Raw genomic sequence first — 22,902 nt, 5'->3', positions numbered from 1 at the left:
TGCATTACCGCCAACTACTGGAAGCTGACTGTGAATAGAAGATAAGGTCTGCTCATGCGCTCTTTATCAGAGAACCGCGCCACAACTGAGCCACACCGAGCCCTTCTGTTGAACTAGTACCAGTTTAGCACGGTTCGTTTGTGTCTGGTACGGTCTGGTTCAGTTATGTCGGTTACTGTGCGCGGATCAATCTCGGCATGGTTTCAGAAGTGTAGTGTAAATGGGGCTATAGAAACTCAGCTTCGGAGTTGCAGTGTAACAGACTGTAAATAATCGGTTGGTATTGGTACCTTTGCCAGGCTCTGGATGGAAGAAATCTGAAGTCACTAAAGTCTTGAGTTGACTGACCTAACTTAAAACTAACCAACCTACTAAACCAAATATTTTTAAAAGGAGATATTCTGTAGAATATGGTCAATTTGAGACTTCTTCTGTGGGGTCCATTTGTTTTAATTTCTTTCTCCAAAAAACGATGCTTTAAAAGCTGAACTGGAAGATAATTTTTCTTGGCTCAAGTTATAAAAGGACTTTTTTTACTTGTATATTTCAATGTAAGCGTCTGTTAACTGGGAAAAAAAAAATCAGAAGTGAAAAAGCCAATGTTTAAAGAATATTAAGAAAAAAATAAGTGCATATTTGATATCTAATTTTATGAAATTACTAGGTGAGACTTATTTATCATACAATAAGTGTCCATCTGTTGTAACTCTGAGCAAAAACTGCACAAAACCAGATGACAGGACATCTGGTTGGATATAAAATGTATGTTTTCATCTTAATACAAGAAGAAAAATGTTAATGAAGTTATTACAAATAATTTTATCTGTAGCTTGGATGCTTAAAAGGGGGTCTGTACTAGACACTTAATTTTTAAAAGCTTCCCATTGTTTTTGCCCTTTGTGACAGAAGATACAGGAGCAACAAGAATTAACAAAGCTGATTGGTCAAAAACCAAATGCAGGAGTATCCTGCAATTAAGACCCAAAATAGGTTTAATTAACTCAAATTCTGGCTGTTTTCTACTTTAAATCTAAGTAACACTTTGTGGTTTAAGTCCTAGTTATAAGTTAAGTTATCTCTCAAATAAATTGTCCCTCTAAGGCCTCTTTGGGATCGTCATGTCACCATTTAAATCCTGGTTTCAAACCAGCTTGTAAAAAAACAAGCAGTGGAAGTATCCAGAATATTGACTCCATATCTGTGAGTGCAGGTGGGTTATAATTACTGAGATGTTTCTGCAGGATGGAGAAGCTGCCTTATTAGTGCCAACCTTTGTTCATTTGGGATCGTGTTGCAGCCGTTTGTCGGATAAATAAAAACAATCAATCTTTGGACTCTCCAGTGAGATAATCACTTTAGACATGCAGGTTTTGCCCTCTGAATATCACCGTCCTCCTCCAGCTGTAATTACCTCCGCTGCTGACAGTACGGAGAGGTTTGTTTGTGTTCTTTCAAAGATTAACTTCCTCTGGTTTCCGCCTTTTCCCAGTTCCACAGTTTGTTAGTCTGAGCTGAATTATTATCTAGAAATATGAAACAGGAAATGTCTGAGATTTTTTGGCTCTGCCATACACACCCACACTGGAATAAAAAAAGATATTTTTAAATCTGGTTCTTCTTAAAACCTGAGGGATCAATCTATTGTGTTGCTCCTCTGCTTATCCTTCTCTACATCGTTCATTTTCCTGAGCTGCATTTAATGAGATGATTCCTTGATGTTGGCTTCGATAACAGCACTATTGTCCACTGGTATTTTTGCTGTCAGCTCTTCTTGCTCTGCTAGCATTTTAATCAAATTTGTGGCACTAATCGGTTATTAAAAGCTCTTTATAACCTTGGTGTCGATAATTCATGTCTTTTTTTCCTGTCCTCTTCCTCTCCATAAACACCCTTCCTCCCTCTTGGTTCCTTCCTGCCCTCTCTCTGTCTATTGGGTGTGTCTAGCAGTGGCCTCCGGGCCTGGTCTGGGCCCTGCTCCAATGTCCCAGTTTGGAACCATCTCGCGGCAGATTTCGCGGCACAACCCCTCCAACTCCTCTGTCTCTATGGTTTCGGCCACGGGCACCTACCGCCGGGCGCCATCGGTCACATCACAGTTCTCCTTGCAGCAGCAGCAGCTTCAGCTACAGCAGCAGCAGCAACTGCAGCAGCAACAGCCTCACATTAACGGAGGCACTCCTGGCTATGTCCAAAACTCAAGTAAGGCCCCTGTGTCTCCATCTTTAACCCTAAAGCCTGAGCTGACAAAGATGCTTGAATGCAAACTATTGTTTTTTTTGTTTTGTTTTTTTTCCCAATCACACACAGTCACAAATTAATGAAAAAGTAATTTCTATATACACCTTTTATTTAAGAACAAAAATAATACTCTTTAATCAAAGACTTTTGACTTAAAAGGCTAGTTTGGTTTTTAAATTCAACCTTTTTAGAAATTCCTGATACTTCATCTCTTATGTTTTCATAAATAATGTTGTTGTTTTTAACTGCTTTTAGATTTTAAATAGTTTTAAAATTAGTCTGATTCCAAGTGCCGTAGTTGCAAAAAATGTTGAATCTTTCCATAATGGGAGATAACAGTAAAAATATAATGAGCTGTAACATTTTTATGGACAAGGACGAACAAAAACAAATGCAGATAGATATCTGAAATAAAGGCCAAACTACACAGCTAATTGCAAAAAGAAGTTAGAAAACCTGCAGTTTACAAATTTATGGAATGTTTAATGACATTAAGTGGCCAAATGAAGAGGATATGATAAATTTTTTACCTTTCAGTCAATTTCAACTTTAGCATTACGAGTTAGCAGTTTGAATGTCCCCTTAATTAGTGGCTTTAAAAATGAATGGGATAGTTTATTACTTATTTAATATTAAGGGAAAACGTAAAATGTTTTGTAGGAAAAAAAGAATCTCCACATTTGTTGCTTTAACATGCAGAGCTAGCATTAGCTATGTAGCATGGCTTGCTGCTATTAAAAGTTAGAGAAGGATACATTTATAGATCCTCTGAGCTGCTGCTTCAGAGGTTCTAAGAAGGTTTAAAAGCCTTTCTTGTTGATGAGAAAATGAAAGACAAGACTAGATCTGTGTTTTTTTTTCTTTTATACAAGCTAATGTTAGCAATGCAGCATGAGGAGAAAAGTTAAAATATAAAATTCTATAAGTCAGTGCTTTAAACCTCATGGTTTAGTTTTACCAGAATATTGATGAGAGAAAAAAGTTCAGAGTTTCTTTTTTTTTTCCATTTATTACAAGATGGTGCTACTGCTTCAGCATCAAAGAGTTCCTTTTTTAATTTTATTGTGTTGCATAAGCTGCAATTTAATTTATATTGCAGCTTTATTGTGAACCTAAAGGATTCTGGTTGTTAAAATTTGCAACAAAGTTGCCTTTAACAGCCTTTAACTTTTTATGAATCCTTAAAGTCTAATGTGAATCTCTCATTTTAGTCTGATTTCCTCCACTATCTCTGATATTAAAGTTTTTTTTTTTTTGGCTAAAAAGGGCATCCCACATCCATATGGTCCAGATTAAACTGTAATCAACATTTATATCTGGCAGTAAACCAGCCAGACTGAGTTGTTCAGCTGTTCTTTCTTAGACATGGACAAAAAGCGCCTCCTTGTGGTCATTAGTAAAAGTTGTGTAGTGCTTTGAAGGCGTGGGAACAATCAGACTGACAAAACTCCAACATAATCTGCAGTTTATCCACCAGCCTTGGTGATCCTCAGATGAATTGGGAAATCAACAAAATGTTGCCAAATATGATGCACAGATTTAAAGGAGATATTTGTATAAACAACGTTAAATCAGAAGTGAAATAGTGACTTCTTTGCAGTGTGTCTGCTTTTTCCTGCAGAGCATCGATGTCGGTGGGTTTTCTCAGTAGCGGGTCACTCTCTGAACTCTTGTCTGTATATTCTGGATGACTGATGGGGTCCTGACTCTCTTATTTTCCCCTCTCTTTGACTTCCTGTCCGCTGTCTGCTGGCTTTCAGTGTCTGTCGCACCTCCTCCTCCCCCCATGCCCCAGCTGACTCCACAGATACCTCTCACTGGCTTTGTGGCCAGGATGCAAGAGAGCAGTAAGTGAAGAGGCTTCACTCAAGTTACGTTATTCTAATTCTGCATGCACTCTGCATTTTATTCCGTTTGCAGAATTACTTTATGGAGTTTCTCTCTTCATTTATCCTCTTCTTATAAACTCTTAGTTGTTAGATGCTTGCAATGCTTTGGAATGCTTTAGTTTTGAATAATTGATGTGTTAGCTATGGGTAAAATGTTGCCCTTTTCTTGTGCTAATTTATTTTTTTAAGCATAAACTAAGAAATCTTTAAAGCTACATGAGTGAAGCATTTAACATTTTAAAACACGTTTTTATGATATTTTTGATGATCAATTTACACGGAAGTGGCAAATAAAGTTAGGATGGTTAATTTTGGGCAGTATTGGCTGCATCATCCTGTGGGGATGCTTTTCTTCAGCAGGGACATGGCTGTTACTAAGAGTTGATACAAAGATGGATGATAGTAAATACAGTCAATGTTGAAGGAAAAACTGTTAGAGGCTGCAAAAAATCGAAAGCCGACGCAAATGTCTACTTTAAATAGATTATAACAGCAAATAAAGCCAAAGCAACAAGGAAAAAGGATTAGTCAAAGTTCATACATCTAGTTCTTGATCATTAAAACCAGGGCTTAAACAAATAATTGATTATTGAAATAATCGTCAACTAATTTAATAATCGATTAATTAATCGAGTTAATAATTAACTGGAGTGTAGAGATTCTAAAACATGCTTTTAGCTGACAGAGAAACCCACTAAGAGCAGTATTTTAACCAATATTGTAAAAAAAATAGATATAAACATTTTGCATTTAAGATTTAAAAAAAAACGTAAAAACGTTTTACTTTCACCTGGTTTCATTTTGTAAAAAAATATTTTTAAGAACATTTTGCTTAAAAAAATAATAGGCAGTTTAATCGATTTGCTAAAAAAAAATAATTAGTTGCAGCTCTAATCAAAACACAAATAAGCATTGTATTGCATTTTACTTCTTCAAAATTACAGAATAGTTTTTGTTGTTCTATGGTGTGAAATCCCAATAAATATTTAAAGTTTATGTGCCATCATGTTAAAAACTGCACTATGGCTTCTTTAATGGCTGATTTGAACCTGTTTATATGCATCTAGACTTTTCTGTGGTTAGATATTATCATGTGTCTTTTCTTGTCGCCATTTTTAGTGCTTCTTAAGATGAAGAAGGTGATTTATGATTTAGACCAAAACATTCATCCTTATCTAGATTATCTTAAAGGTTTTCCTAACGTTCAAGGTTCAAAGTTAAAACGGTTTCCTTGAAAAACAAAATATTCTAACTTGAGCCACATCTGACATCACACTGATCAAGAACAGATAAAGTGGCGTTGCTAAAGTCGAGAACATTTATTCTAGAGGAAATCTGTTGAAAGATATTTTTAAAAAACATGTGCAAGAAGCCTATAAAGGTCTGGGAAATGATCCAGAAGAAGAATAGTTGTTTTGGTGGGAAATAAACCCAACAATTGTTCTGGATGTGATTTTGGTTCCACTCTGACAATGAAGGGTTTGATTTGATCTGCAAGGAGCTGGCAGGTAAAACAGTCTTGGAGGCTTCCTCAAACCATCCACTGTACAAGTTGAAATATTGTAACTTTAAAGCCATAAACATGATTAAACTGTTTTATTACTCTCATTTACTTGGAAGATAAAAGTCTTTTCTGTAGTTTTCATGTTTCTTAAACAGTTTTCATTAATTATTATTGTCTATAAAGCTGTTATTGTACCTGCATGCCTGAAAACTTAAGGAGTGTTGAGCTGCATCCTGCTCAATGAATGAAAACACCCTCCTCTGCATGTCGGTGCATTCCTGATTAATACTGCATGATCCCGCCGCCGCCATCCTTTCTGAAAACTATGAACCAAGGTTTCATGGCGGATTTCTGACTGTCCAACAGTAGCAGACACTCCCACTCCACCGCCGCCTCCGCCCCCGGATGACCTGCCCATGTTTGACGACTCCCCTCCGCCGCCGCCACCTCCGGTGGATTACGAGGAGGAGGACGCCGCCGTCGTCCAGTACGACGACCCGTACGCGGATGGAGACCCGCAGTGGGCCCCCAAGAGCTACAAGGAGAAAGGTTTGCTTCAGAATTCCTCTGATAATCGTTACTGCAGCAGGTTGTATGAATACCAACTAGGATTCCTGATTAACGTTAGGAATCATCTACCCACGCATCAGTTCATTCATTCATCCAACATCCATTCATTCCATTTCAGTCTGGTGCTCCAAGCACACATCTTTGCATCCATCAGTTGATTTTGCAGAGTGTAAAACTATAACCATTGGAGACATTTTTTTTTCTTTAAAAGCTACAAGAAACAAGCTAAAAAAATTAGATTTTTAGTAAAATATTGTAAACCAACAGAAATAAGTCTCCTCTGACCGTTATGAACCAAGCGCCACATTAACAAACTCATTTAAGACCATGTCCCCTGTTTCTGGTTCGGTCCCTGCAGTGGTGGCCATCTACGACTACACCAAGGACAAAGACGACGAGCTGACGTTCATGGAGGGCGCCATCATCTACGTGGTGAAGAAGAACGACGACGGCTGGTACGAGGGCGTCTGCAACGGCGTCACCGGCCTGTTCCCCGGCAACTACGTGGAGAGCATCATGCACTACGCCGAGTGAAGCAACCTGGCAGTAACCAGTCCTATTTATTCAGTCATATCCTAACCCGGTGACCGACTGACCGTATGATCCTTTTTTTTTTTTTTTTTAAGAATGGCATAATGTTTTCTCTCTTACTGAATGCAAATAATAATTGATATCTATGTAGTCGGTGTGATAGGGATTGGTTTGTGGCATTTAGACATTTCTCCGGTTTATTAAAGCATTTAAAGAACAGCAGAGGACGTTGCCGTCAGTCCGAGTCGCGGTCTCATTATGGAGAAAAAACCACTGTAAATTACATTTTAAGGATTAAGTCTTAGAAAGCATGCAAATGCAAATCTGTAATTTGAAATTTTATGCCACTTTTCTTCAATTATGTTGTAAATTTCTTTTTTTTTTTTATTTCACTGTCGAAATCACTGAAGTTTTTACTCCAATTTAAAATCTTTTCCATGGGCTTTCTCTCTCTCTTTTTTTTTTGTACCTAATCCTAAAATAAAGAAATTGAGTTTTTGTTTTTTTATGAATTTGAATCTTTTCACAAAGCATTAAGATCTGATTATCCAGTTAAAGATAAAACAACAATCCAGCAGCTGATCGGTGTAAAATGTGTTTTGATCTTAAAATAACTTAGTAGTAAAACCACATTCAAGAAAAGATCAAAATCAGAATTTTTGTACAGTTTTATGCATTTTCTTTAGACTTTATCAATTTACTAAAGTCCTGAGTCAATTCAGTGTAGGCTGGGGTGAGGGAAAGGATTTCTGCACCATACTTGTTTAGATTTCCAGTGATAAACTAGGGTAGGAAAAACATTAAAAGCTGCTCAATTGTAGTTTTGCATCAGATGGGAATAATTTTCAGGGCCTTAATTGGAATATACAACATTAAAACGGGCAAAGACTAGTGCTGTTACTACCTTCATCTCCTTACTTTTCCTGCTGTGATAGGGTGGAACATTTGTGAGTTTTGAAACCTTGATACTGTTAACCAACCTCAATGACTAGTAGATCAATTCACCAAGTTTGCATTTTGATCATTTTTTACACCCACTTTTAGTCTTTTTCCTTCATTAACTTTTAAATGAACAGATGCGCTGATAAATGAACCGACTTTCCCTTAAACTGAAGTTATCCCAGGAATATTTTGTATTACAAACTAAAAGGTTTGAACCCTGCAGTATGTTTTCTATTGTTATAGTAATATGCTGTCTGTGACAGGATGAAGATCTGAAAGTAAAATGAGTTTAAAACAAGAATCCAAATGAAAGCAGAGTAAAATCTAAAGAACGGATCAGTTCTGGTAATATGTGGGGGTGTATGCTGGATTAATAAACTGGGGTCTCCTATGCCTGCGGTTCAAGCAGGTATAGGTGTTCATGGAGAGAGGTTTAATGGAGCGTCGGGCTGAGTCAAATTTAGCAGCTACACGCCTCCATCTCAAAGGCTCACAGCCTGACACTGCCGTGAGACAATTCAGACGTAATCCAGGCCGAACAACTAATACCTCCTCAGTTTCCTCGAAGCATCAATGTCTGCGCGGCCCCCCTGGCTGGGCCGGTCTTCATAGAACCAGGCGTCACTCAGGAATCAAACGGTTCAGGTTTCGCTGCAGCCTTTATTCGATCTTCCCTCTCATCTCTCCAACTTCCTGACCCAAAGTACTGAAACTTACCTCTTTCTGCTTATTTGTAGATATATATAATATGTTGACTCAGAAATGAATGTACAGTCTTTTATAATAAACAATTCTCCATACAGCAGCTTTTATGCATTTGTGGTTATTTGGGGGGGAAATAAGCAGAACAAGAGTTTCAAATAATAAAACTTGATCAGGTGGTTTATTGAGCACATGGTCGTGTCAGATGTTAAGGCCTTCTGCTGTTACAGGACACTTAGCAAAGTTCAGAGTGTAAAACAGAAAAGGTTTGGCCATTGAGTTTTGGACGGATCCATGGACGTCACATCCAGACAATAACGACGACTCCATCATGTTTTAGAAATATTTTTTTTCTCCAACATTCTCAGCAGCCCAGAGAGGATCCGATAAACCGGTCTGAGACGCGTGAGGCCGCTGGTTACAGTACAGGACGAACCTTTTCTTCAAGGTGATCTTATTCCTCTAAAAATCACCTTGAAATGGTAATTTTTTCCTCTTTCCACCCAAGATAAGACGACTTAACTTAATTTTTTTTTACACGCTGTGCAGCCAGCAGACATTTTAGTCTCATAAGGCAGCAGGGTAAGTTCGTTTCACATCGAGCTGCCAGAGGAGAGAGTCAGAAGGCGACTCTGAGGAGCTTCACTTGTTCCTGTTGAGGACGATCTCTGTGAGCCTGATGAGGGCGTCCCTCTCTGCAGACGGCTGGAGCCGGCTGATCTGTTTGATGGCCTCTTCGCAGTATCGCTGCGCCAGGTAGGTGGTCTGCTGCACGCCGTCGCTCTGAAACAGGAAATAATGGAGCCGTTCAAATAAAACCTGTTCCACTATTACTGATTTTTCTTAACTGTTAGAGAATGTGAAACTAACTTTAAATTGCTGAAAATGATCAGCATAAAGTGTGTATTCTCATTCACCCCCTGTACTCTGATGCCCGCAACTAAACTCAATTGAACTATTTACATAGAAAAAATATATTTACGTTTAAAGCCACAAGATTGTTCATCTAAACTGATGGATAAAACAAGCAGAGAATTAATTAGAAGCAGCTAAACAGCCTGTGGTATCGCTGGGGGAGCTGCAAGGAGCCACTGCTCAGGTGGAAAGAAGATGGCAGAAGAGTCCTGTTTGAAAACCCGCCAAGTTTCCCTTAACGTCCACAGTGAAACACAGCAACAGTGGTATGATGCTGTGCTTCAGGGAAGATTAATCTGCTGAGAGCTGAATATAGGACAGAGGTGCACTGCAAAAACGATCTAGGAATAAGTCAACATTTCTTAAATTTAATTTAACCTTAATTTGAATAGGTAAATAACATGATCTGCCAATGGGATGAGTATTTTTACCATTAAATTATATAATATGCAATTAAAATAAGGCAATGCAATTGTTCTTATTTTTTTAATGTAACTTGTCTTGTTCCATTGACAAAGAGTCTCACCTAAATTCAATTAAGAATGCACTCATTTTAAGTAAAAATGACTTATTTAGATTAACAATTTTTTTGCAGTGTGGAGAAGAGACTAAAATTGTCACCTACCATTAGGACAAGTTCAAACCCTGGAGCTACAGAGGGTTGGTTTAGAATTAGGATTGAAGGATATTTTATTTAAAAGTTTAAATAAAATAGAGACTTAAAACCTAATTTCAGATGATTTCCATCCAGTCTGACTGGATATTAGTCATTTCTGCCTGTTCTTCTATGCAAAATGTTGACCTGCAGCTGTAACTAATTATTTGACCACACTGTTTGAGCCGGTCTCATTAAAGGAAGCTGAACTTCATCTCTACTCCGTTTGCTCCCTTCAAAGAAAAACAAAAAAAAAAGGAAAACAGCAGCTGTGGTTTTGGTCATACCTGAAGGACGTACTGCCAGGCCCGATCCACGTCTCCCTTGGAGCTGAAACGTCTCATGATCATGGCGTGAAGCTCCGGGAACTGGAAACACAGATTAAACAGTTTCTGTTCAGGATCACCGACTGTATGCTTTTCAATGGAAACGGCTTCATCCAGCGTTGTTGGCTCACCTGCTGACAAGCGAAAAGAACCGGCCCGGTGGCCAGGCCCAGTTTCAGATCGGCGGCCGCAGGTTTCCCCAGCTGCTCGGCTCCTGAGGTGAAATCTAAAACATCATCCACCAGCTGCAAGAAAAATAAAATGTATATACTTAATATTTATTCGTTAAAACTTTCTGATCTAAAGTGAAAGAAGCAGATCAGTTCTGGAGGACCTGAAAGGCAATGCCGACGTTCTTCCCGTACTGGTAAGCTATTTCATGGACCTCAGGGTCAGAGTTCACCAGGATGGAAACCTTCAGATGAACAGAGAGGGATGGCAGTCATTGAAAAACACACGGAGCAGAAAACGTCTCCGCCTCATTGATGCTAAGACAGAACGTACATACTGCTTTACAGCTGTGTGCCATCAGACTCGCCGTCTTCTTGTAGGTTTTCTCAAGGTAGTGTTTGAAACGCTCGTTCTCGTTCTCTTTGGATCCCAGCTGCATAAACTCGCCTGGAAGATGAAAAAAAACGGAAATGGATCAAATCAAAAGATGGAGCTGAGAACAAAGAGGTGCTGTTGATGCTGAACCACACCTCGCACTAGGTCCTCTATGACCTGGGAGAGGACCTTAACCACGGCGCAGTTCCCAATACGAGCCAAGGCCTTGGTGGCAGCCGAGAGGATGAAGTCTCCAGCTAAGATAGCCTGAAAGGGACAAAAAATAAAATAAAAAAAAACCATTTACTGGTGGATATACAAAGAGGGGTGTAAAGAAGGAAAGAGGGATATCTCAATCCTATTTCTTGAACCCTGCGTTGGTTAAAGCACATCCAGCCGGCAGTAGAAGCCACACCTTTTTCTCTCCCCACACTTCATTGATGGACCTCTTCCCCCTTCGCTCATCCGACCCGTCGATCACGTCGTCGTGCACCAAGCTGGCAGTGTGAATCATTTCAGAAATCATTGCTATCGTCCTTTGCCCCGGGAGCAGATCTCTGCAACAAACAATCACACATGGATTTATAACAAGGGAATGCATGACCTGACTCTCCCCACTAACTGGCTGCACGTTTCTGTAATCACATCTTATTTTTTATTATCTCTCAAGGAGAAAAAAAAGAAAAGAAAACCTGCTTTCAGCTGTCTGAAGATAAAGAGAAAGAAGGATAGTGCTGCTCCAGTCTAAACAAGCAGAGTTGTGTTGATCCTCTTACCCAGCTCTGTTGCTGTGGATGTTCATGGCCCGGGCCATCAGGACCACTATGATCGGTCGGATAGCTTTGCCCCGCCCATCAAAATAATAATCACAGAGGTAATTTAGCTCCGTTTTGGCCACAAACAGCTCCTATAAGACATAACAAACGTCATGGCTTCATCACAGAGACAATAATACGCAGTGCATATTCGCAACAAAACCTAAATTGCTCAATCGTTTTCTATTTGACACCGTTTACAGGCTGATTATTTTATTTGATCGTTTTTAAAGCAAACCAGCAAGAAGAACATTTTCTGTTCCAGCATAAAAAATTGAAAAATATAGTTAAATTAATGTGGAACGGTGTGGTTTGATCAGATTAGAATAAATCTAAGATGAAAATGAAGTCTGGGCAGACAGCTGCATTAAACACCACATGCTGTGGGGTATGGTGGAGGATGTGTGAAACTGTGGGCCTGATTCCCTTCCTAAGGTCCTGGGAACTGAGTGAGGATATCTTCTCTGAATTATAAAGATCTTTCAAAGGTTTCATTTTATTTATTCAGTGTGAGATTATTAAACTGCAATAAAGATGATTTTAAATCTAACTTTTAATGTTTTAAACAGATAAATGAAGACCGGGGGTTATTTTGAATATGTGAAGCTCACCTTTTTGATGTCATCATATAAACTTGTAAGGTCTTTCTGGGCTAATGTAAAAGGGTCCCTCAGCTTTGCGTCGCTGTGCGTCGTCCTGCAGCTGCAGGACTGTAGTGTTGGATACAGCAAACTAGAGCGGTGTCTCCAAAGAGAAGAAAGCACAGACTTTACAACCTTAAACACGATAGAATAACACCAGAACCAACAGAAACAACACATTGCGACAATATAGGGCGGCTCACCTGATTCCAGATGGAATAAGGTGAGAAGCTTTGGAGTGGATCTGTGCAGGAAACAGTGGCTTTTTCTGAAAGACATTATGGAGACAGACTCAAATAACAATCCAGCTAAACTGACAGATATCAGAAATCAATTAAGACTTCTTGTGAATAAAGTTTTTTTTTTTTTTACTTGAGATTAATCATCAACTGTTACTTTAATCAAAATCCCAAAATGTAACCCCCCCATTAATTTACAATAAGAAGTTGGACGGACATTGTGTGTTTTTGTTAGATAAAAGTAGATTTTGTAAAGATGCTCTTAAACATCTACATATCTATTCATTTTAATCAACCTGTAATACAATTTATTCTGGTTAAGATCGTCCGCTGATCTAGTTAAACTTTAAATATGACAAATTCTAACATCAGATGAAGCTGAAACACCAACCAGAAACCTTTTGCTGATTGATATTATTCATAAGAGTTATGAATCCATGTTTTCTTACTATATTTCTATGTGTAGACTATGAAAAATGTAAAAACTGACACATGATCAGAACTAGGGCTGCAACCAACGATTGTTTGGCCAACTGATTAATCTGTTGGTTATTAGTAATCAGAGAGCAAAAAGCACCTTAAAGATAATTAGTCAGAATTATAACCAGGTGAATCAAATTATTCCACTTGATAAGTTCTAGAGAGAGTATTTCTGATACTTTTTATTCTGGTGTAATTACAGCTCTGAGTGGGTGTCTCTATACTCCTGTTAAGGATTAATTGATTACTAAATGAGTTGATCATTTCAATAGCTGATTAATCTGATGAATTCCCAATTAGAACGATATCTCCTGTGCGAAATCTGGGCTGTATTTCATGTCCAACAGGCTGGGTATGAAAGAGAACCAAGACCACACACATAAAATGGCCCACTGGGTTGCTTTGCACATAAATTTATTTAAGAATTATACCAAACAAAACTCTATAGAACAGATCTGAAACCTTCTAAATCCAAAGAGTCATTTTTCGTCCGAGTCTGGCTAATCAGTCGCTTAGAGCCACAAAATATGACATGACCTTTCAATTAAACTCAGTTTATTTCTGTTAAATATTTACTGTAGGAAAGCCATCATCTTAATCAGCCAAGTTTATCTGCATTCCTAGATGCATAATTTCTAAGCTAATTAAAAGACAAGTAGCTTAAAAAAAATAAATAAATACTTCTGGTTCTTTGTAATTAACAAAAACCTATAAAGCTTCTATACCTATGTTATTACACTATATTAGCTGGTTCTATATAACATTTACATCAGTTTTTAAGAATATTGTAAAAAAGGCTGGTTCTTGACAGGGTGCTGCATATTAATAGAAAGTTTAGAGGAAGGACAAAGTTTGATTTAAGAGAAGTCTATATGATCTGATTTTATTCCAAATTGTTTAGATGCATCGGTATAAACGGTAGCAATGAATCTTAAAATTAGGTGGAAAATGGTGTTCTGAGTTAGTCCTGGGTATTGATTAAAATTAAAGAATTGATTCAAATTCTTAGGATTTTTAATAGATCATTTTCGATCTGGTCCAATCTCAAATTTAATTTTTATTTTAAACATTTTCTATATTTTTAGCTGTTGCCTAAAGTTGATACTTTTATTATATTTACATTTAACAGCAGATGTATATAGTAATGGTAGTTTAACGGCTTCTGTAAGGACAGTGGCAAATGCTTTTTATCAATATGTAGTTATATGAATTGTTCATATAAGAATCAATTCAGAATTGAAAATTTTTTCTTTTTTCTTATATATATCCTTATTCTAAATGCCTCATAAGTGTCAAACCCGGTAATTAATTAACCAGGCAGAAAGGATAAGCAAGTTTAATTCTGTATTAAAGCATAAGAAAAATATGTCAACTTTTATTCAAACAGAGAAGTTTGGAAGCCTAAAATAATCAACATAACTTCAAAACGATAAACAGAAATTAGTATTGAGTATCTTGAGTTTTATCAGTCAATATTTTTTCCTGATGTCCCTGAAGTACTCAATGTGTGTCTCCACTTTAAATGAATGAATGAGAAGGTGACTATAACTGGATTATAAAAATATAGACATACCACAGAGTCACACCTTGGAGTAAAGGTTCATTAAACTCTGGATTTTTTTGGATTATCAGATTAAAATAATGGCGAGAAAATCGAGAATATAACCTAAAAGAAATCATTCCTCATTAAGAAACCCCTGCAAATACCAATCAGATTATTCTCCCAAACTAAAAGCCATAAAACCCTCTAAGGAGCAAGCTGTAACTTGTAGATCCAAACCTCCACTGAAGGAGGACCGGGCTGTCTCTGTGACCTTCCCGGCTCTTACAACACTTCCTGTCAGCTACAAACTCACCTCCTTTCCGGCTGCGGAGCTCAAGAACGGCCTGCCCGTCGATGACGCAGGAGAGTACGGGGACCTTCCTATGAAACACCGAAGCGTTTCAGATAAACCACAGGTGGTAAAGCCTGTACTGAACCTCCGGCAGGACATCCACCAGGACCCCGCCATGATGCTAGCGGAGCCACTCGGCGTGCAGGGGGCCGGTTATATGAAAGTGCGGAACCGGAAACTTGATTGAGCAACCTTTCACAATAAGACAGGCCACACGCCGCTCGTTGGTTAAGTTGTGATGGGGCGGAACCGGAAACACCGGTTAGTAACCTTTCACAATAAGACATGCCACCGGATGTAGCTTTTTGGTTGAAGTAGGAACCATTTAATCTGAGTCTTTATGGAAACTAAATGTGTAATAACCAGAATACGTCTTTAAAGATAAAGGTTATAACGTTTTTATCCATATATCTCCAGGAAATATATTGTTTAGGGTATGACAAGCAGCTATTAAATCGGACGCTGAAGTTAGCATCGGATTCGTGTTTTTTTTATAGCATGCTATTTTTTCATGACAACAGCTGATGATCACATTTGATCAACCAAACTTTGACTAAACTAATTTTTACAAATACTTTAAAGGTGAGTAGTGATTTAAAGTAGCATTTACCATATTTCTAAAAAGAAACACAATGTTTAAAAAAAATATATATTACTATTTTTTAAAGATACTGCACGTATTAGGCTCCTAAATCAAATATGCGCATTTTAAATCCTCTGTTTGCACCTTATAACAATTTTATTCAGGTTTACTGCAGATTTTGAACTTAATCAATGTCTTAGTTTTTCAATATAAATGGTAAATACATCCTAAAAAAATTAGAGTTGCAATCAGACGCCAGCTTTCGAAATGTCTTTGCAGACTTGAAAATAATTATATCTTTCTTTGACAATCTAATAATGCAGGAAAATAAAATCTGATCTCTGCTTAGTTTTGTACAATGTCCAATGCAAACTAACAATTGTTTTGATCATTTTCTGTTATCAGAACAGCTGCAAACTGGGAGGATAATGATACAAAGTTTTAATGGCAAATAAATCAGAAAAAAAGACACACATCATGTCTGAAGCCCAGTGTAACATGAGTTCAGATGCATTTCCATTGGAGAAGAGTGTTTACAAATCTGCTAAATGTAAGATTTTATCCATGGTAGGTTGTGTATCATTTTATATTCAATTTGAATTCAATTCTGTTTGATTAGATCGCACTAATTCACAATGTTTGCCATCTAAAGACACTCTAAAGAGACAATTTAATCAGATCAGAAGATAAATGATAAAAGTTTAATGTTTCTGTCACTTATTCTCTGACTTCATTGGGGAAAAAATCTGAAATTTATATGGATCCATTCGTATATAACATTAACTTTAGTAGGCATCATATGCAGGTTTTGTCATACTTTTGTCTTTAATCTCTCCTGTGACCCTATTTTTGCTGCTGTGTTTTATCACATGTGGGATAAATGTTGTGATTGGTTGAATATGATGGTTTTCTTTTAGAGCTCTTTCAATCATCCCATCAATCATGATTTGCTTCCCTGTTTCTACTAAAGAAAAGCATCCCTCATAATGATACAGCCGCTACAATGTTTCACCACGGGGATGGCCGGATACCGAGTGTTAATTTGGACAATCGCTCTTCACTTTTTTTCACTTCATAAATTTGAAGTGAAAATAAAAATAGATCCTTTTGTTCTCTGAAGAAACTACTAATAGTTTTTCAAGAAATAGAAAATCAAAGTTGTTTTTTTTATTTATTTTTTTATTCACAGAGCAATCAAATCTCTCGTTCGGTAGAAATGTGGAGCTCCTGTTCAGCGCTAGTCTTTGTTGTAGCAGCATCGACCTTCACACCAGTTTACGTGCTGGAGTCCTGCCAGACTTCTGATCTGGACTGCGGCCGCCATGAGGGCGCCACATCAGACAGTCGCTCCTCAGCGGAAACGGCCCAGATGAGGTGGAAAGAGGCTGGTTCAAATCTCACTCAGCACCTGGAGCTGTTCAGGTTATCCTGCGAGAAGCTTATTGGTACAACAGATACTTATCTCTCTGTTTTATTTTCAAACATGCAGCCGGTAGTTTTTATTCTTGCCACCCTTCCCTGTCCTGCAGAGGCATTACCAGTGGATGAGATCGACAGCAACCTTGTTCGCACCGTGAAGAGCTGCGTCTTCTCCAGGTCCAACCCGACTCCACTGAGAGGCTCTCTGAGACTGGCAGCGGTTTCCAAGGTGATGGCGACAAATTCATGAATCTCCAACATCTGAGATGAATCTGTATATCTGAATGTCTCCAAACAGGACGTCATCGAAGGGATCTTGGATGTAGATGTGGAGGCGACGCGTTCTGAGGACTTCCTGCTTTATGCGAGTGGAGCCAAACTGCTGCCTGGTTCTGTCCCACTCGCTCACAGATATGGAGGTCATCAGGTAAATAAAAAAAAAAAATCTCCCTTTGTTTTTGATTTTTTTGGAGGTTGTATTGCAGCACTTTACAAAGTTAAATTGGTCACACATTTCATTGCTTTTATTTGTGTTTTTTTTACACGACGTAGTGGATGATTGAAGGAAAATAATTCCAGTTTCAAAATAATTCACATATTAAAATCTGGAAATAAAAATTTTCTGTGGATTTCTGTGCGAAATTCAAACTCTTTTATATTCTGACCCACCCGTGTCAAAGTTTGGCTACTGGGCAGGACAGCTGGGTGACGGCCGAGCACATTTACTGGGTCAGTATTTAAACAGGTGAGGAGCTTATGTGCTTTGTTTTCATTTCAGTTTAAAGTGTTGCTTTGTGCTTATAGTTTTTAATATAAGTCCAACTGTACAGGAAGGGGGAAACCTGGGAGCTTCAGCTTAAAGGATCTGGGAAGACTCCATATTCAAGGTTAATGTTATTATGATTATTATTAACAATTACTATTGGCTTGATATATTTACAGTCCTGTGCAATAGTATTGATTTATCCCTGATTTCTTTATATTTATATTCATTTTGTGTGTTATAATATGAAGTCTCACTTTTTTCCAAAACTGGCTATTATACTATAAATATCTACATCAAAACATTAGAAAACAATTTCATTTAGATGTTTTATTAGCATGCTTTTATTTTGGTAGGAAAAACTGCCTTAGATTTGAAAAGGATGAAACTTTTTATTCCTGTTTTAGTGGATATTTATTTCAGTCATGAAAAAATCAAGTCAAATTAAGTTTGCCCAACTTGTTTTATTCAACTTGGCAACTTATAAACTGAATAAATTAAGTTGAATCAACTTGATTCAACTACTTGTTGCCAATTGAAGCAGTTCATTTGAGTTGGAGGTTCATTCTCTTTTTACAGTTTACATTTAATCCTGTTAAATGGCTAAAATCACACATGCGCTGTATGACATCAGAACAGCATTGCTATGTATTTTGACAATAGTTCATCCTTTTTCAGCATCAGACATTTTATTTGGACAGTTAGAGTTAAAGTGATCCAAAGAGCCGTCTGAGTCCAAAATAATGAATAGCAGGGAAAACTAAAGCAATAAAAGGGTTAGTAGTGATTTATCCTTTAGTGAAATAATTAACTAATTTAATAATTGATTTATTGTTAATTTGAGCATAGGCTCTTAAAACTGCCAGCAGTGAATGTGCATATTTAGATAGTTCAGTTTCTGTAATTATACTGTGTTCAGAGCTCATTAAGTAACAAAGTTTTAGCTTTACCTGACTCAAATGCTGCCATAAAGCACACCTGCTATCCAGTTATCAACTGATTACCAAAAATAACTTGCAGCCCAAGCAATCAGCCATCATGACTTAGTGGAACCTACAGCAAACTCCTGCTATTACTAACATAAGAATGCATTTCTGGGCAATCAGACAGAGGCTGCTAAGTTTACATGGCATTAGTGGTGATTGTGGAGCTCTCTAAGAGAAACATAATGGCCTGCTTAAAGGTTGCCAGAGAAAATGTAGACAAAGTGCAGCGCTGTTGGAATAATGTTGGACAGATGAGCTTAAAGCTTATTATGATTAGATGGTATGTTTGTTAAAAATCAATAAAATATTTCAGGGAAATGATCCCTTAGGTAAAGCATGGAGATGGAATTGTGGTGGTTTGGAGAAGCTTCAGGACGCATCTGTCTGACAATCCGAAAATCCTGCTATATAATCCATCGTATCAGAGGATGTATGAGGAGAATCTGTCAGAAATGTATTGCCAAGTAGTTTTCTTTAAATGTGTTACACGTAGACAAGCAAACAAGCATTACTACAAATAAAAAAGAGAATATAAAAATGGGAATAATCAGATGAAAGTTGTATATGAAGCAGAACTGGACTCAGCAGGACGTTACCAACCCATCCACCAAGAATGTGCTGAGATTAAAACGGGTAAGGTTCTGGGTGGAGTTAAAGAACCAGATCTTGATCTCATGAAGATGTTTATCAAATGAGCCGAACATGCAGGATCTGGGTCAAACATTCCTCAGACTGATGTCAGAGGTAGCAGATGGCTACTGGAAGCTTCTCACACTGGAAACACAATCTAGAAATAAGTAGAAATGTCTTAAATTAAGTGTATTTACCCTTAATTTGAGTGAGTAAATGAGATGATTTGCAGATGGAATGAGTATTTTTACTGTTAAAATAAGATAATTTGATAATATGTACTTGAAACAAGAAAATGCAATTGTGTTTTCTTATTGTAAGTGTAAATTGTCTTGTTGCATTGGCAAAATGTCTTACTTACATCCTCAATCCAAGAACAAATACACCTATTTTAAGTAAGATTTAGATTTTTTTCCAGTGCAGTGACTTATTTTAGCCACAACCGGCTAGTCAAGCTTTCTTTTGAAAGATGTGGCACTAGTTTAATTTCTGAATCACTTTAGAAAATCTTGGTACTATACTAGATGTATATAGAATAAGCCACAGAAGAACACTGTTTTTATCCCATGGCAGGTCTGGAGATGGCCGAGCTGTGATCCGCTCCTCGGTCAGAGAGTTCCTCTGCAGCGAGGCCATGCACTTCCTGGGGGTTCCCACAAGCAGGGCCGCCAGGTGAGTAAACATGCCCATCCCCTAAACCTTAATTTCGTCTCCTCATCACTTGGGAAAATGTTTATTATCGGCTCAGTTGTTACAGACAACAAATAAAAGCAGTTTGAGATCCACACCACTAGGGGGCTCCTACATCTGCCAATGGACTCTTACTAACAGATGAATCCTTCTCATTCAGAGGGAAACACCTCAAACCTTGGTTATTATTTCAAAGTGTCTGATGACTCCCCTGATCAGCTTTTGTTCTGTTTCAGCCTGATCGTTAGTGAGGAACCAGTGCTGAGGGATCAGTTCTATAATGGAAATGTGAAAACAGAGAGAGGTAATGTGAATGAATCCCAGGTGCTGCTCACTCTGTCCTCCTCCTGACGTTCCTTTTCTCCTCTGAGCAGCAGCTGTGGTGCTCCGGGTGGCCAAGTCCTGGTTCCGATTCGGATCCTTGGAAATTCTGGCTGAAAGTGGAGAAATCCATATTTTAAAGTGAGACAGACCGCTTCATCTTGCTATCTTGTTTTTTTTTCCACTCTCTTTCTTTAAAACTTTGTAATTTTATCTTTTCACGATTTCATTGTAGAAAGCTACTAAATTTTGTTATTCGGGAACATTTCTCCTGGATCCCTTGGAATGACCCGGATAGATATTTGGTGAGCTGTTGAACAGATCTGCCCTGTCGGGTGTGTGTGATTACTCCTGGACCCTAGCGTTGCCATTCTCTGTCCTTTCAGGTGTTTTATTCAACGGTTGTGACTGAAACAGCCCAGCTGATCGCTCAGTGGATCTCCCTGGGGTTTGCTCATGGTGAGAACTTCTTCTTCTTTCCCACGGCTTGCCTTAATAACCTGCTAAATCAGCTGTTATCACAGGGGTTTGCAACACGGATAACTTCAGCCTTCTGTCCATCACCATAGACTACGGACCCTTTGGCTTCATGGACTCCTATGACCCCAGTGTGTACACGGCATACGATCTTTTTCTAATAAAATACAGAAACATCCTTCTCCTGATGAGTCTTTTGCTTCACAGATTTTGTTCCCAACTCCTCAGATGATGAAGGAAGATACAGAATAGGAGCTCAGGCTGAGGTTGGCTTGTTCAACCTAGAGAAGCTCTTGGTGGCCCTGAGCCCTGTGCTCACACAGGAACAGAAGAAACAGTAAGAATGTCTCAGAAATGCTTCTGCTCTGAGGTAATAGTGTTTAACAAATTAGCATTTTAGACAGAAGAGGAGATCAATTGAAAAAAACCTGCAAAAATCTGTTGTTTTGATGTGTGGGACATTAAAACTAATGAGTCTAATTCATATAATCCCCTTAAATGTCAGCCAATTTTAAATCAGAATTCTGAATGTTAAAAATGAAGAAGCTGTTTGTGTCCTAAGCCATAAAACACGAGTAAAATCGTTCCTTTTCAGGTGTGACAGCCGTTAGCTGTCACATTTGTAACTCAAATTTAATGCATTTTAATGCTCTTAAAAATAATTTTAATGTCATCAACAAGTACCCATTACTCTTCTATATATGTATATATATATATATATATATATATATACATATATATACCTTGGCAAAATCTTTTGTCATCTTTACCGTGGATAGGTTGCAGCCATGTCCCGAATTCCTCTTTTTCCAGATAATTATTTTTCAAATTAGCATTTTCCCATTCCCTAGCTATATATCCGCCTTGAGCTTAATTTCCAAACTTACAGCTTTACGATCCATCGGAAGCTGTTCCGCGCAAATATATCGCAATATAATATATCTGACGAAACTGTTTTCATAAACATTTTTTTTAATAAAGCATTTTAATTTAAAAAATAATTATTTAATGATTTTTAATGACCCGCGGAAAACCCCTTTACTGTGTAAAAACAAACCTGAACTTTATAAATTCTGTTCAATGCAGTTTATTTATATAGTGCGTAATCACAGCACATGTCACCTCAAGGCACTTTACAGAGACAATTAAACCAGATCATGCATTCAGTCTTCTAAGGAAAACCAGCTGATTGCATCGAGTCAGTGACGTTGCAGGATACGCCCTTCCTGGATGAACATGTGGCGACAGCAGTGATTTGCTTGCATTGTGTGTAATAGAAATAATACAGTTCAAACCAAGATTAATCTAAACATTTAGGAGCAAAGTGGCAAGTAGGCCTGTAAAAGTGCAAGGGTGTTAAAATAAATAAATAAAATACGCTAAAATGGGTCGGGCAGTTAGTAAAGTGAACTTAACTTAGGTTGTGTTTTAGTGAAAAGACGTTCTGCAGAATTTGGCACCGTCTGATGCAGGTGTCAGATCAATGACTGAAAGATCAAGTTAAGCTTTGATTGGACACTGGAAAAGATACAGCAAAGCACGGTGAAGGAAGTGTTATCTGCTTCATTTAGTTGATTAATCAATTTAGTTTTTAATTCTGCATTATATCACTAATAAAAGAGACAGATGTGTTATGCTCAATAGAAAGACTGGGGGGGGGAAATCACAGAAAAGAGTGAAATGCTGTGGAAAAATCTATTTCTGTCTTTTGCTTTTAATACATTAAACTGAAACTTAATTGCTTCATTTTTATCATTGTAGGGCAAAAACTGTTCTAAAAGGGTATCCTGACATCTACAGGATGAGGTGAGCTCTATAGTTCCAAGGTTGTCCTCTACCTCAGTGTAACATCTGTCCCTTGGTGTTGTTTTATTTCATTCTATTTATTTGGTGTTATTGCTCCTGTTTTGGCATCAGAGTGAGGACCAACTCTACTATCATATTGAGGAGTGTTTGTTCCAAAGTGAGGGGAGTGTTGGCCTAGTGGGCTGCAAGTACCCAGTTCGATCCCCACAGCGTACACTCTGGGTCCCTGAGCAAGACCCTTAACCACACACTGCTCCTCGGGCGCTGCACAATGGCAGTCCACTGCTCCCCAAGGGGATGGGTTAAATGCAGAGAGTGAATTTGCCCATTGTGGGACAA

The 22,902-nt window shown here is 38.0% G+C and overlaps 3 protein-coding genes across 7 annotated transcripts in view; 2 read left to right on the top strand and 1 right to left on the bottom strand.

Moving 5' to 3' along the window:
• Positions 1-807: 807 nt before the first annotated feature.
• On the top strand, positions 808-8,382 carry abi1 (abl interactor 1). Of its 2 annotated transcripts, XM_015390662.1 has the most exons (4): positions 811-2,199; positions 3,999-4,085; positions 5,998-6,180; positions 6,560-8,382. In XM_015390662.1, the coding sequence occupies exons 1-4, from the start codon at positions 1,980-1,982 to the stop codon at positions 6,733-6,735; spliced, it is 666 nt and encodes a 221-aa protein (XP_015246148.1). In that variant the 5' UTR covers positions 811-1,979; the 3' UTR covers positions 6,736-8,382. The 2 variants fall into 2 exon arrangements, with proteins under 2 accessions (XP_015246149.1, XP_015246148.1); XM_015390663.1 differs by lacking the exon at positions 3,999-4,085 and having other exon boundaries at positions 808-2,199.
• A 72-nt stretch (positions 8,383-8,454) lies between these two features.
• pdss1 (prenyl (decaprenyl) diphosphate synthase, subunit 1) lies at positions 8,455-15,070 on the bottom strand. Its single transcript, XM_015390650.1, has 11 exons — positions 14,850-15,070; positions 12,478-12,542; positions 12,245-12,377; positions 11,595-11,725; positions 11,234-11,375; positions 10,974-11,085; positions 10,781-10,890; positions 10,607-10,687; positions 10,404-10,517; positions 10,234-10,314; positions 8,455-9,159 (listed from the first exon to the last, which is right to left on the bottom strand). Exons 1-11 carry the CDS (start codon positions 15,003-15,005, stop codon positions 9,019-9,021), a joined length of 1,266 nt encoding a protein of 421 aa, XP_015246136.1. The 5' UTR covers positions 15,006-15,070; the 3' UTR covers positions 8,455-9,018.
• Positions 15,071-15,180: 110 nt separating this feature from the next.
• The window catches only part of LOC107094799 (UPF0061 protein YdiU), a 10,727-nt gene continuing 3,005 nt past the window's right edge, over positions 15,181-22,902 (top strand). The window contains exons 1-15 of one of the 4 annotated variants that reach the window (XM_015390642.1): positions 15,181-15,470; positions 15,877-16,038; positions 16,661-16,916; positions 17,001-17,119; positions 17,189-17,317; positions 17,571-17,635; positions 17,721-17,777; positions 19,843-19,941; positions 20,196-20,263; positions 20,334-20,421; positions 20,516-20,585; positions 20,667-20,739; positions 20,805-20,888; positions 20,986-21,094; positions 22,519-22,563. In XM_015390642.1, coding sequence (XP_015246128.1) covers positions 15,916-16,038; positions 16,661-16,916; positions 17,001-17,119; positions 17,189-17,317; positions 17,571-17,635; positions 17,721-17,777; positions 19,843-19,941; positions 20,196-20,263; positions 20,334-20,421; positions 20,516-20,585; positions 20,667-20,739; positions 20,805-20,888; positions 20,986-21,094; positions 22,519-22,563 — 1,385 coding nt within the window. In that variant the 5' untranslated portion in view covers positions 15,181-15,470; positions 15,877-15,915. Of the gene's footprint in view, positions 15,471-15,876; positions 16,039-16,660; positions 16,917-17,000; positions 17,120-17,188; positions 17,318-17,570; positions 17,636-17,720; positions 17,778-19,842; positions 19,942-20,195; positions 20,264-20,333; positions 20,422-20,515; positions 20,586-20,666; positions 20,740-20,804; positions 20,889-20,964; positions 21,095-22,518; positions 22,564-22,902 lie in introns of all 4 variants that reach the window. The other 3 variants (XM_015390641.1, XM_015390643.1, XM_015390644.1) reach the window with 3 other exon arrangements.

Source organism: Cyprinodon variegatus, unplaced genomic scaffold (genome assembly GCF_000732505.1).
Source record: "Cyprinodon variegatus isolate N-32 unplaced genomic scaffold, C_variegatus-1.0 Scaffold507, whole genome shotgun sequence".
NCBI lineage: Eukaryota > Metazoa > Chordata > Actinopteri > Cyprinodontiformes > Cyprinodontidae > Cyprinodon > Cyprinodon variegatus.
The sequence above is the reverse complement of the archived record's forward strand: the minus strand, read 5'-3'. Positions and strand labels throughout refer to the sequence as shown.